General features: G+C 43.7%; 1 protein-coding gene across 6 annotated transcripts in view; it reads right to left on the reverse strand.

The window, feature by feature from the left end:
* The window catches only part of GPM6B (glycoprotein M6B), a 112786-nt gene that overhangs the window by 31018 nt on the left and 67991 nt on the right, over positions 1-13777 (reverse strand). Inside the window, exon 1 of one of the 6 annotated variants that reach the window (XM_029999322.2) lies at positions 1134-1420. The exons of 3 other annotated variants lie outside the window; for them this stretch is intronic. In XM_029999322.2, the coding sequence (XP_029855182.1) occupies positions 1134-1194 (61 nt within the window). In that variant the 5' untranslated portion in view covers positions 1195-1420. Of the gene's footprint in view, positions 1-1133; positions 1421-13777 lie in introns of those variants that run through there. 2 more of the 6 variants (XM_029999321.2, XM_029999324.2) reach the window with 2 other exon arrangements.

The raw sequence follows: 13777 nt of genomic DNA on the forward strand, positions 1-13777 counted from the left end.
TACAAAGTGTGTAGGAGGAATCAGATTCAAAGTAGGAAAACAAAATCTGGTACTGGACAGTACTGGGGTTTATCATTACATTCATATCTGAACTGTTTAACAATAAATGAAACCAATTCTACTTGAGGAAATGTATTAGTTGTGTATCAGCTGCTTATGCCTGTGAGATACTCAGATTGGTTATAAATGACACACAACAGGTTCAAAAGTATAATATGACTCCTGTAAAAGGGCAGTGGGAATTGTAATAGTTTTGTTACTGCTCCATCATTTAGCAAAAAGATCTTGCTATGATTAATACAGTAGTCTGCTACACTGAAGAGGGACATTTATTTGGCACAAATTATATGATGCAGAAAAAACCCCATCCTTTGCTAGTTCAGTTTACCCTCTGAAGTTCAGCACTCCAGACCAAATAAATCACCTGTAAGGCTGGGATGGATGAAGCACCTCTCCTGCACTGCTGTCTCCCTACCGCAGAACCACTACCATGGAATTGTTCTCTCCAAAAAGCAGCAATTCTCGGTGATTAACACATCCTGAAATCTAATGTTGTGAAACTCATTGCATTATTCCCTATTATCATAGCACAGGCAGATGTCTACAAAAGCAAAATTTGCCAGACAACACCATAGAAAAGGAAAAGGAATTTAAAAATAAGAGTAGCATTTGGCATCAAGCTAAATACACGAAGGTTGTGTGGTATTATAATCTATTATATGTTATTATAACCTAGGTCTCCCACACTGCATTGCAAAGCCTTGCTACATGGCTAGTCTTGATGAAAACAACAGATTACGGCTCTGAAAATGACATGCAAACACACAGGCACACGCTACCTCTGTAAACCAAATTTTCCAAAATCCGTCAAAGACGCAGCAATTACAAGACTTCTTTCGCAAACATAATTTTGGGCAGGGTTAGGACAGATTCAGAGCAAATACAGACGCAGACAGAAAGATTGTTGCTCTATTAATTTGTTGTCAAGCCATGCAGGAAAGGACAGCTGAAAGCCCGAAGATGCAGTAATGATTGTTTAAGAGCTATTCGAAAAAGTGACAAAACTGGCCTAAACCTCTTTAAGCCCCCTGAATGAAAAGATTTAAACAGGCTATTGTTAGACCCCTGGGTACCTTTTTTCTCTTGGCTTTGTTCTGCATTTTCCTCCGCTGCAGTTTCCATGGCTGGCTTCATACCATCCACCAAAAATGCCGCCCCCCCCCCCCCCCCCCAGCAAGCACTTTTTCTCTTCGCCTCCTTTCTCACTCCCTTCCGTCTCCTATTTACGGCGGCGGTGATTGAGTGGCTCTGTTCTCCCCTACAGTAGATTACAGTCCTTTCCAAAATGCCAGAAAAGTCTTGTCAGCTTCAATTTCGCTCCGCTGACTGGTCCACGAGGAGCCGTGCCAGCGAGCGCTCAGCCATACGTCACCGCGGTCCCCAGCTATAAAATAGCCATCCTGCGCCCGACTGTGCCCCGGCTCACCGCGACGCGGGAACCGGCATCACCGGCTCGCACCCCCTTCCCCTCGCCCTCCGCTCTCCCCCTCTTTCACCCCGTCTCCCAAGGCTCCCGACGAATGTTAATCAATTCTCTTGGCGGTGAATGGATTGGCGACGTTGGGAGGGGAGATGCGGGCGAGAAAGAAAGGAGCCCCCCCAGCCGCCGTGGGGCGAGCCCCCCGGCCGCCGTCTCTAAGGGGAGTGCACGCCGGCACACAATCGCAAGGCTGCCTTTCCCATGGGATCTTGTTATTATGCTTTGCATTTTGATTTATTCCACATGCCCTCTGCTCTTTCAAGGGGCGGGGGGCGACGGGTCTGTTCTCTCTGTTTGCTTTCTTTGCCGAGTAAGTTCCGCTCACCCACGGCAAAAGGCTGCGTGAGAGAAGCATAAAAGCAAAAGTGGGCATATGTATACCTACGTGGAAAATTTAAATTCTTTCTCTGACTGGCAATTGGAATGGAAAAAAACGCACAAAAAAATCCAAGCAAGCAGAAAGGAAGCAAGCTCAAGTGACCTAAAATGCACATGCAATACTTTAAAGGATAAGATGTTTAAGAAAACACAACTTGGGTTTTAAAAGGATGCCTGCCATTGGAGACCTAAAGCCACGCTTAGAAGCAAGTGCAGAGCTGCTGTTAAGCACATGTTTGATCACTCCCCTAAATCCAGGCGGACTGCAGCACGATCTAACAAGCTGTATTAACCTGGCTCTGGGAGCAACAAAACCAGGACATGTCTATGTTGCACTGCGTGAGGTGACTTTAAGTGTCCCCAGGCCGCTCTGAGCAGCCCTGTGCTCACCACATAGGGGTATTATACACCTTCCAAACCCCGAGATAACTGACATATTTAAGGCTGTACTGTTCTGATGCTAATTAACCTTGCCTATCACTTTGCTTGTCTGAATGGCCTCACAGTACGCCACACTGCACAGGGCAGACATGCCCAAAGGCACCCCTTTTTGTGCGTAGGATGATGGAGCAACCATGGAGTAACGGCCTTTGCGGTCTGGCAGGCTTCGCTGGTCCAGCCGCCGCAGCCGATTCTGCAGGCTGCAAAGACTCCTAGCAGATTCAGCAAACGCTGGGGATGTTAAAACCTACACGCTGCATGTTCCATATAACAGATTCAACCGGGAGAGTGGGAAGAGGGAAGCAGTCCAAAGATTTGTAGCTGCAGTTCAGTCTCTTCTGGTTAAAGTTACTACACCCACAATTTTACTGTGCATTTTTATTTCTATAGATGCCTAGTGAAAAGCACAAAAAGCCTCAGACCCAACCTTTAGAGAAAGTTCCCTTCTCTTGCAAGAAATCAGAGCATAAATCGTCTTCTCTCACCATGGTCACCACCATTGTTACTTTGCTTTGGCATTACTGCTCAGACACATGCTTCAGCCCAGCTGCCAAGAGGTCTTGGACTTATCCTAAGATTTCATATCATAGCATCAAAACTTGATGTCAAGCATTTCCCTAAAAAGCTTTCTTGGAGTCCAGGAAAAGTCCGCAGTTGAAGCTCCCACCTCAGCAGACCTTTTTATAAGCAGGATGAAGTTAATTTGTAGAGGAGATGAAGTATCCTCAGGAACCAACATGAGGCAATGGGTTGGGTTCCTGAAGGTAATCAAATCAGCAGGTCCAGCAGATACCTCAACCCAGGTGCAAGGCGTATTTCTCCAGTCTCCCTCTCCAATGCCCACACAGCACTCCACACACATACTGGAATCCTGCCCAGCAAGACCATGTACTGCAAACGCACTCCCTCAAGGAAGCAGCTGAAAGGTGAAACCATAGGTGATGTTTGCTGTATTCTTTTAACCATTACTAAAAGTTGTTCAAATCCCACAGTCAAGAAAGGACAGACAACTTCTTTACATTTGGGATAATGATTATACAAAGAAAATGTTCTACAAAGAGTGTTTTTTTCCCCATTTAGCATCAGTAAGATTGAAAATCCATAGCAAATACACCCTGCTTGCTGAAAGTCACACTAATTTTAGTCATTGGTCAAAACAGTTGATTGTCTCTGACATTAAAATTCCCTTCTTGGAACTTCTCATTGTTCAGTCGGTACTACTGCTTGCTGCTGTCACAGTCTACATCTCCATTTCTTAATGACCTTTGTTTACTTTGGAAGGTTTAAAAGGTTGAAACCTCTCTTCTGACTACCCCGAGTTACAGAAGGCTGGTTCAAAAACTAATTCAGGTGGTATAATATTAATGCACTTATCAGTATAAATACACAGAAAATACAAACGTCATCTGGAATTTCCTTTCTTTAAACAGCAAATATATTAGACAAAACCTATGGTTACAGACTGTCCCCGGAGGAAACCCACTAACGAAGCCCTCCACTCTGCATCAGGGAGGCCTGCTCCTCCAAACAGCTGCATGCTTTCCTGCTGGCAAGCAGAATTTGTTAGGCAGGCTCAGGACTTCAGAGCAGATGTTTTACAAACACAAAACTAACAGGCTCGGAGACTATTCCCCTACTTTCTCCCAGGATAACCCCTTCCCCAAACAAGCAACAAAAAAGTCAGGGCACAATATCAGAATCAACTCCACAAGAGCTTGAAGTGAAGACTTCAGAAGCCATCAATCCCAACTATTCAAAAGCATTAATTCTACCCTACTAAATCATCCTCTAAAAGCTTCAAGTGATGCATGAGTGTAAAGTTCTCCCCCCCCCCCCTTCTTACTGCGTTCCAGACTGATGTAATAATATATGATGGGGTTTAAGCACTTATCATCTTAAGTAATTTCTTAATCTTCAAACCTCTGTCCCATCATTGATAAACACAGCAGATAAAACAAACTATATGCTTTTCCTCCAGTGCTAACATGGGTGCTGATCTTGTGCTTCGAGCATTAATCTCAGCCAGCAAACTGTCTCATCCAATGCTCTCTCCCTTAATCAGATACATCCTTTTCATAATACGTGATGAGACTGGGAGACATCAAGCCTATGCCTATGACAACACGGCAAAAGACAAACCCACAAAGGCAGAAATTACAAAAGATTCTTTGAAGACTGATACTCAGCAAAACATGCTGTACAGACCAGGCTGATTTAGATAACCAGCAACCAGGGAAGGTGGCTAGTTACGTTTCAGGAGTTCAGCCCAGCGTTTTATTTGTAGACCAAAATGAAAATGCGGAGGGGGGCTGAGCAGTAAGGGCTTCTGCTGCTAAAGCACAGCTGAGTCTACAGCCAAACCTCAAGATGAATAGCAGTGGAGCAAAGTATTTGAAGACACTGCAGACTAAGACACATTTGCTGCAAAATAGTTTTAAAAAAAGAGGTTTTAATCTATTTTATCTAGGTTTTCAAAAAACATTTAATCATTTTGCTCAGTCAAGTAAAATAGCACAATCGCACAAGTTAAAAAAGGTATTAAAAACCCAACTCTGTTCGTGTGCCAATTCCTTTTGAACATCTATCTTTAATGTCACTGAATCTAGTTTACATTCCTGAAGGCTGAGGAGCTCTATCATAACCTACAGCAAATTCTTCACAAGCTTTCAGGAGATGAATACACACTTGCCACTTCTACAAAGGCTTCACAGAGCTGTAATAAAGAGTGTTCTCACATAGTTCAAGAGCAATTTGAGATTAGCCTATGAGATCCAAGACTCAAAAGTTAAAACAGAGACTGTCCCTCAAACAAAACTGACATGTATTCCAAACAACTAATTTTAAAGACAACTTGTAGGATACTTTTTCTTTTTTTTTTTTTTAAGAATATATGCAAAAATATTCAAGAGAAAGAACAAACAAACATGCAGTCACTTGGTGTGTGTCTCAACATAATTGCTTATGTTCAGACCAGCTTTAGACCAGCTACCTAAGACTTGAGTATAAAACCCAATCTGAATGCTTATGCAAAAGCAGGCAAATTTTCCTGTTTGGAAAAGCAGGCAAATTTTATCCACATGATAAAATCAAAGCATGACAACAAGCTTTTAGTTGTGCAGCAGTCATATACCTGGCAAGTACGTTAAAAAAAAATTGGGGGCCTGTTCTTTCAGACATACTAAATTACTAGGTAAATTAAATCCAAATTAATGAACAAATAACAGTGGAAAACCCCTGCACTTTTACCACAGTACAAAATACCGTATAAAATACTTAAAACCATGAGTCTGCACTGCACTTCGGGATCTCAGTGTTGGATTTCTGTAGAAATGGCAAAACTAAAGGCTGAAGCGTGGACAGTGGTTATCTTTGCAACGAAAGAAAATCACCAAGTTAACTGATGCAGGTAAGTCCAAGAGGGTGAGCAGACCTTAAGAGTGTGAAGGTGCCAGTCCTGTGACCCCCTTAGTAAAGCCACAAGAAGATGGCAATAACTGCTGCCAATCTAAATGCCTGGCAGCAAGCAGGCAGGCAAAGTAGATGTCGTTCAGTTGTCGGGTTTCATACATTTCTCTGGCCATCCTGCGAGCTTCCAGCTGGACCACTGCTTTAGTCCACTGCAGTAACAGTCACTGGTGAGAATCAAAGGCAATAAACAGGCTAAATCCAGAACATACATGGATGGCTAACCTTTATTTGGAACATAAAGGGAAAAAAAAAAACAACAAAAAAACAACTTAAAGAGTGAATAGATGGTTCTGTACAGCTTTTCCAGTAGCTAAGTCTCATCAAGTCCTAGTCTCAAAGATGACTCAAATGGCAGAGATGTGAAAGCTACCAAAGAAAAGAGCCTGAAGAACTATAACCAAAGTCAAAACGAAAGCAAAAGTTGGTGGTGTTCTTAAGCAGCTGGGAGGTCCATTTCTGCTTATGAAAGGCAGTCAACAGCACAGAAGTAATTAAAAAAAATGCTATTATTTCTTTATCCTAACTAATGGCTTTAGTAAGGTTTTCTTGGGTGTAAGAAACCTGTATTTAAAAAAGAGACCGGGGGAAATAATTCAGAACCCTGACAGACAGAACACGGCAACCTCAAGCACGCCAAGGACTTTTGAGGAAAAGCAATAAAAGTGAAAACAAAATAGGCTACATTTGAAACTGAGCTGGAAGCAACATCACCTCCTGCACCCTTCTCCTGCGAGGTTGCCTGGAGTAGCACCACACTCTTGGCAAGCCAGAAAGAAATATGCTGACAATATGGAGCCCATTTATACTACAGCTGAAAGCACGGAAATCTAGGAAACAAAAGAAAAGACATCCTAGCATCTCCCCCAGAAGTAGCTTTCATTCAGCAAGCGACATTTTAGAGCACCAGCCCCGATGGTCGTCTTCAGCTTCTACTCCAGCTCAACAATTTTATGGCAATATGTATAGTTTCCTACAAGTGTAATGCATGGTAAGTTTCAAATACTTTAAATTTAAAACTGGGCAGTGCAGCAGGAAGACGACATGCTCAGCTCTTTTGTCTTCATTCCCTTAATTCTGCGCCTTGAAGACAAGCCAACCTACTTAGCTTTTGCTATGAACCCTCTTCTCCAATATTGTTGCCAAAACCTACTGCCATCTCAGAAGACTAACAAAAGTTCCTAAATACTTGGACATACTGAAATAGCATCCTAGATATTTATGTTGAACTTCCTAGCGCTTAAGTAGAAGTGCCTTTTGTACCTGTAGAAGAGCTATTCCTGCCAGAGTTTCAGAAGGCAGCAAAGGTATCATTATAATACACTCCTGCTAATACAGCTGCTTAGTCTCAAAACACATGAGAGTTTGAGACAGGATTGGTATTGGGAGGCTACCTGTTGAATTTTTTTTCTCTATCTACCTATAAATAAATCTAAACTTCACTGAGTTCAGCCTTGACACAAACTTATTCTTCTGCTCCACAAAGTCAGATTTAATCAGACAATCCTGTGTTAACTTCACATCCAGTTCTGATTTTCAAAATTGCCCTCCCACTCTTCGCATAGACTTCAGCATCCCACCTACAATCTCTCATCTATTCAGTGCTCGTTTTGTTCTTCAGTCTTGGCCTCAGTCCAGTCTTTTCACAAAGCATGGAAAAAAGCAGGGAAATATAAAGAAGTACAAAACCCTACAGCTCCCCAAAAAGAAACCAGGGGGACTCATTATAAAAAAGTACCCCACAGTGGAGTGGCATGGGGAGAGACAGGGATGAAGACTTGTCCTGAATTTCATGAGGGATTCCATGCATAAATCATAAGTAGAGATATGTGCGTGTATACATATATACATAAACATATGCATATGATTATATACATATTTTTATGGAGCAGAAAACTTTATTGGCATCATCAGAACCACAACGAGGAATGCAAACTAATGTAGAGAGTCATGCAACAGGTATTAAGTTTGATAGCGAATGCACAACTAAGCACCATCGCAGTGCTACAGCCTCCTCCAGCTCAAGATTTCAGGGCCGAGGACCAAGTTACCCAGTGTCAGACTGGAGTTTGTGGCAGAGCTAATCCACGCAGCGAGAGCACCATTTCTTAGGCACCATTATCCGCTCACCTCAGTATTGTGGGTTGAAAGGCTGGCCCCACCAACGCTAGGCTCAGCCGTATGTCACTCCAAGACCCACTCATAGATTACTGGGCAGTTGTGTGTCAATGTTTTGAAAAGCCCATGTAATTCAGCAGTCAAAATGTTGACATAAAAGAAACCATCAAAATAATGATTGGTACAAGGTACTGAAATTAATTGTTTAAAGTTTCAGCACCCTGTAAGTCACCATTTTTGTAGCTGTTTCCCTGATACTGAAAATTCCCATTTCAGTGTAATTAAACTGTACTTTGGGAAAGATCCTGGACAGGTTCTGTCATGCAGCCCTGGACCGCCTGTTGAATTGCAAATATAGTTTCTGTTCACACACAAGACACTAGTCGTGAAATCCTCAGTTAAGACACTGACGAAAGGGTCCCCAATTAATCATTGTATTCTTTGCAAGAGCAGATATCCTCATTAGGAAAGCGGCAGGACATTAACAAGTTCCACTTTGAGGGTATCCAATTAACTCATCGGCTAAATATGTGCCAGGCAACTTCGACCGGCCTAGCTTTTCCAATCCCCCCTTTCTAGCTGCATCAATTGGGATCCCAGTCATGTATAAAGTAGCGGTTCTTTCTGCGCTTTACAATGCCTTTGAGAACGCCGCCGGTGGACAACAAACAACGGCCGCTGAAGTGTTTAACAGGTCTTTCACTTGCGCCCATAAAAAGTTAAGTGTGCACTTGGAGAGTTCAGCGCAATTAAAAAAAAAAAAAAAACAACACCACCCTCTACCTTATAAACAGGGAATGACTTAACCTGCCAACAACAAGCACGGTTGGAGCTCCGTCTGGATCATGTCACGCCTCGATTTTTGCCGAACCTCAGCAGTGGGTGATCCTGCATACAAAGCGAGCTCCAAGACAAAAGCGCTATAGGGTGAGTTAAGGACAAAGTAGCGGCTTTCAGCCTAGATTCCCAGATAGGCTGTCAAGTAAAATCCCTTGCCAGGACAGGATTATTCCCTAGAGTATACATTTCCAACACTTTGTCTCGCCTAATTTTTTAAGCGTCTCGAGCTTGGAGCCTTTCAGTCGTTTCGCGGGAAGAGCCATTCTGCCACCCGGCAGGTTTTGAGGCTCGGCACAAAGGAGGGTTTGCACAATGGCCAGGCCCCCGCCGCAGTCAATGCAGAAGGAGCAGCTTCTCCAGGAGCAGGATCCCGGCCTCCCAAATGGCCTCCAGTCCCACTGCCTGAAAACCACCCAGAATCCAGACTCTCTTTTGAGCAATCCCACCCTGACACTGCCTAGTTACATCCCCATTTCTCTGTTTCTCTCCAAACACGACGTTCACTTGTTTTAAATGGCTGAAAGGCATCATTTCTGCACTTTGTCATGAGTCAGACTAAAATTAATTTTGCATCTACTGCTTCTTCATCTGTTCCTTGTACCATTCCCATCCCATTTAATTTCTGCTCTCTGGGTTTCAGCACATTTGTAACCATTTCTCTTGCACTCGGTGCTTCCCAAGTGTAAACACTAAGCATTATCATTATGTGTTTGCTCTGGAGACCCTCACATTCATTATTCAAAATGGCACTGGGCATTTCTGCTCTCAGTGGTACTACAGACACATCTTGTATATGTATCACCACTACCAATTTCTGAAGTACCATCATCTGCTCCACCCTCCTGCACCATTTGGAGAGAAAAAGAAAGGAGCTAAGGAACCAGGAAAAGGGAGAAGGAATAGATATATTGGAAAAAAAAATCCCCAACAACAAAACAATGGAGAAAAGCACAAGGCAAAAACAACATCCAAGCCTCTGGCTAAGGTTCTTTCTTTGGTCCACACAGGAGCTGTGTCTCTGTATCAAAAAAACTGTACTACGTCAAGTGTGTGCTTGCCGTCCTGAAGATGACCGAAAGCATGTTGCTCGACGTGTGATAGAGGTCCTCTCATTGCAGATCAGAGACTCGCCCACAGGTTGCAGAAAAAGATTGCAGCTTCTCACACCCAGCCAAAATCAGCCAGCCCGATTTGCCTGTTCACAAGTTTACTAGTACAGGGAAGAAACTGAAGACCAACCACAGCTTTAAAAGTATTTCCAAGCACTTAATTCCAGCTATGGTCCTCAGAAATATTTAAACTAATTGTGTGTTTGAGCGTAGCACATACTTCTATCGCAGACAGAACATCACCAGATTGCAAATGCAATCAAAAGCCCATTTTCCTAGTTTAATTTGCCATTACTACACCACAGGTTTATAGAGCCAAACAAACAACTACAACTAAATTCTCATTGCCATTTCAAACAGTTTCCAAGCAAATATCATAGCAACATTATCAGAACCTCGAGTTCATTTAATTCCAAATGCTCTACAATAAAACAGTACTAGCACCTGTTAAAAAGAAAACAGAAAATGTAGTCCTCCTGGGTAAACCGAGCACCTCCCCAGCTCCAGACCAACAGGGTCAGACTCCTGAGACAAAATCCACCATTTAAAGATCTTTTCGGGACTTTAAGAAAGAGAAAGAAAAAACAAAACCCTAGGTTTTTATATATGTCATGCAGCATTTAAAGAATAGCACTTACAGATTGTTCACGCATACCACTTATGAATGTATTTATTTCAACCTAAAATATAATCATATAAATGAGTGGTAACAGACTAAGTAGCATTTCACAGATTCCCTTCTGTTTCATAACTGTGAAGAAAAAGACCAGCCTGATTGCGGCAGCACCCATTTCCCGAGCTGAAGACGCCTCTTTACTGAGGGAGCTCAGCGCTGCGCAGCCAGCGAGCACCGCTGCCCTGCAAGCACCAGCAACTTAGAAAGGAAGCGACGGAGGCCTTGTCAGAAAAAAAGAAGAAAAAAAAAAAAAAAAAATCAATTATTTCAGCTTAAACTGCACTTAAAGTCAACAGAAAGTAGCTGTCCGCATTACCCAGAAGGAAATACCGGGTTATAGGGCTGCAGGACGGGTGACGGCAGCCCCTCCGCTCCCGTCCTGGCCGACGCGAGGGGAGCCCCTGAAGCCCCCTGCCCTGGTGGCAGTGGCAGGGGGTCCCGGTGGGGCCAGCACCCATGGGAACCCGCGTGGCCCCGGGGCCACGGGGCTTCACGGGTGACTGGGCTCGTCAGCTCTATTCAGCCGCGCTCCCTGCGCACAATAACCAGCAGCCGCGCTCCCATAATACGGGCCTCCCCCTTCTCCCCGCTTTTATCATCCTTCATATCTCAACGATGACAGGACTGAAAGGGCTTCTGATGGGAAATGTGCTTCGAATTAGCATATTTCCCCCTGCGTACAATGGAGGCATTAAGCTGCTGTGTTTTGAAAGTCCAAACAAAAGCAGCCCAGGCTGTTTTTAGCAGTGCTGTTTGAAGTTTTATTCCCCCTCTCTCTCTCCCAAGTTGCAAGCATATTTAACAAATTTTCACTCTTTCTGAAAAGATGGAACCGTGACCAATAAAATCTTTTTAGTAAATTATATATTATTCGATATGTTTCAGACTTTAAAAGAAAAAAAAAGCCACTCTTTCAATGTGGCAAAGAGCAACATGGTGTCTGTGCAGTGTTTCCACTGAACCGCAGGCTCCGGGTCCATCCCCCAGTGAGCTCGTCTGGCTGCCCCCAGCACTTGCATGGACCATGTCATCGAGGATTTTGGAACTCCAATACATTCACAGTAACCCAATATAAAGGGTCCTGTACCCACAGCTCAATTTTCCCCCGCACCAGGGGCACACTGCTGAAAATACCAGTTTTCAATGAGCAACTAAACCGCTGTGCTGCAAGGAAAAACAAACCAACCCCCCCACACACTGCTGGGATTATCCTTTGGTTTAACTTGAGGGTTATGAACAGGAGAGATGAACCTCCAAAGTACAACCTTTAATGAAATGGCTTCAAATTAGGAAGTGAATAGCTATTTACCAGGGAAAGGAGGACAGGAGGAAGGAGAGGGAAATGACACGAGTTCAACACAGGGAGGAAAGGAGAAAAAACAGACTCCCGTATCAAAACATCTCTGGGCAACAACTGCTAGGAGAACAAATCTACCTCAGCTCAGTGTGTTGGTCTGTAATTGCTCATTAGCACAGCTGGACAATTAGGAAGCCAGTTTGTGACTTTCTTGGTAAAGAGGCATGCCTGCCTTCCTCCTATGTTAAACAGAATTTTCTCTGAGAGGAAGACATAAGATTACACAGTCAAAATGTTTCTCAGAGGAAAGGTTTTGTGGTTTTTTGGTGGGTTTTTTTTCCTTCTTCTTCCCTCTCCCAAGACTTCCAGGGTATTTATGTAATCTTCTATATGAGGCAAAGCTAAGAACAAAAATCACACTCCTTAACAACATGAGATTACAGCAGAAAAGCAGAATGCCAATGAGATCCCAGGCAGGCAGCTTGCAAGTGAGGTGGATATAAAAACTGTTCAGAAGAAAAGCCCAGGATGCAGACTGCAGAAGGAGTCTTGTAGGAGAAGTGTCTGCTTTGTTCAGACTCTTCTGTTCTGTTTCAGGAAATTTTCCTGAGGATCAGGTTCCATCTCCACTCCTTGATTTCTTTAGCAGCAATGCTCAAGATACTCAACAGTCTCTGCTGTGCACACGCACTTTGCTCTCAACCATTCGCTTTTACTCTGCCACGTGCCAAGCAGCCCACACAGCACCGTGCTCCCTCCCATAGCATGCCAACCCAACTGGTTTTTGCAGATCTACATGACCTAGCAGGAGAGGCGTTTCACTTACTGACTTCCACCAGAACCAAAGAGTTCCCGGCGCTGATGCGGTATGGTGTCCATACGGCAACTGCACAGCAGTGACTGAGGTCTAACCACAGACATATTCCTCCCTCTGGCAGATGTTCTCACACCCTTCTCACCAAAACATCCTGTGCAGCATCAAACGCCTACAGCCCAAGGGTCTGTCTGCTAATGACTCACACTCTCCCCTGATGCACCAGCTCAGCCAGTAACAAGTCAACTTTCCCCCCAGGAAAGCTTTTTCACAGTCTCCAATAGCCACATATTTGCTTTAACAATGTGTTTGCTTTACTTGGGGCCACACATGACTGGATGGCGACTTTCTGACTAAAGGGGGCTAAAGAAATCTGGTTGGAGAGTAGTATGCATTATTTGGCAGTATTTCTCTACCACCACCTGTAAATTGCCTTTAAAGGCCGGACATGCATTTTCCCATGCTCTGAGGCACTTCACAACTTGGTACCAAAACAGTGGACGAGACCTCCACATGTCACCACAGAAAGGTCTCACGTCAAAGCAAAAGGAGGAAGGACTTATGATGCTTTTCAGAGGTCTTCATGCAGTCATTAACAGATAGATGAGAGTAATAAAGCAGTCTAGGCAGGAGACAGAGGAATTAAAGACCAAAATGGAGATTGGTTTTCTTACTCATACTAGGATGAGCAGAACTTGACTTTGTAAGGACATCTTCTGAGATGAGTCCTTTGGAAGTGTTGTTCAATGAACTGCCATGACAGCTTGGCACAGAAAACGAAATAAAACAGATTTCAGCTTCATTTACAAAGAGATGTACTTGCACCAATGCAGTTCTTATAGGTCACAAATCATAGAATCGTTTAGGTTGGAAAAGACGTTTAAGATCATCGAGTCCAACCGTCAACCATGCCCACTAAACCATGTCCTGAAGTGCCTTGTCTATGCGCTTTTTGAATACCTCCGGGGATGGTGACTCAACCACTTCCCTGGGCAGCCTGTTCCAATGCCTGACAACCCTTTCAGTAAAGAAATTTTTCCTAATATCCAACCTATACCTCCCCTGCCGCAACTTGAGGCCATTTCCTCTCGTCCTATCA

This window comes from Aquila chrysaetos, chromosome 23 (genome assembly GCF_900496995.4).
Source record: "Aquila chrysaetos chrysaetos chromosome 23, bAquChr1.4, whole genome shotgun sequence".
Classification (NCBI taxonomy): Eukaryota; Metazoa; Chordata; class Aves; order Accipitriformes; family Accipitridae; genus Aquila; species Aquila chrysaetos.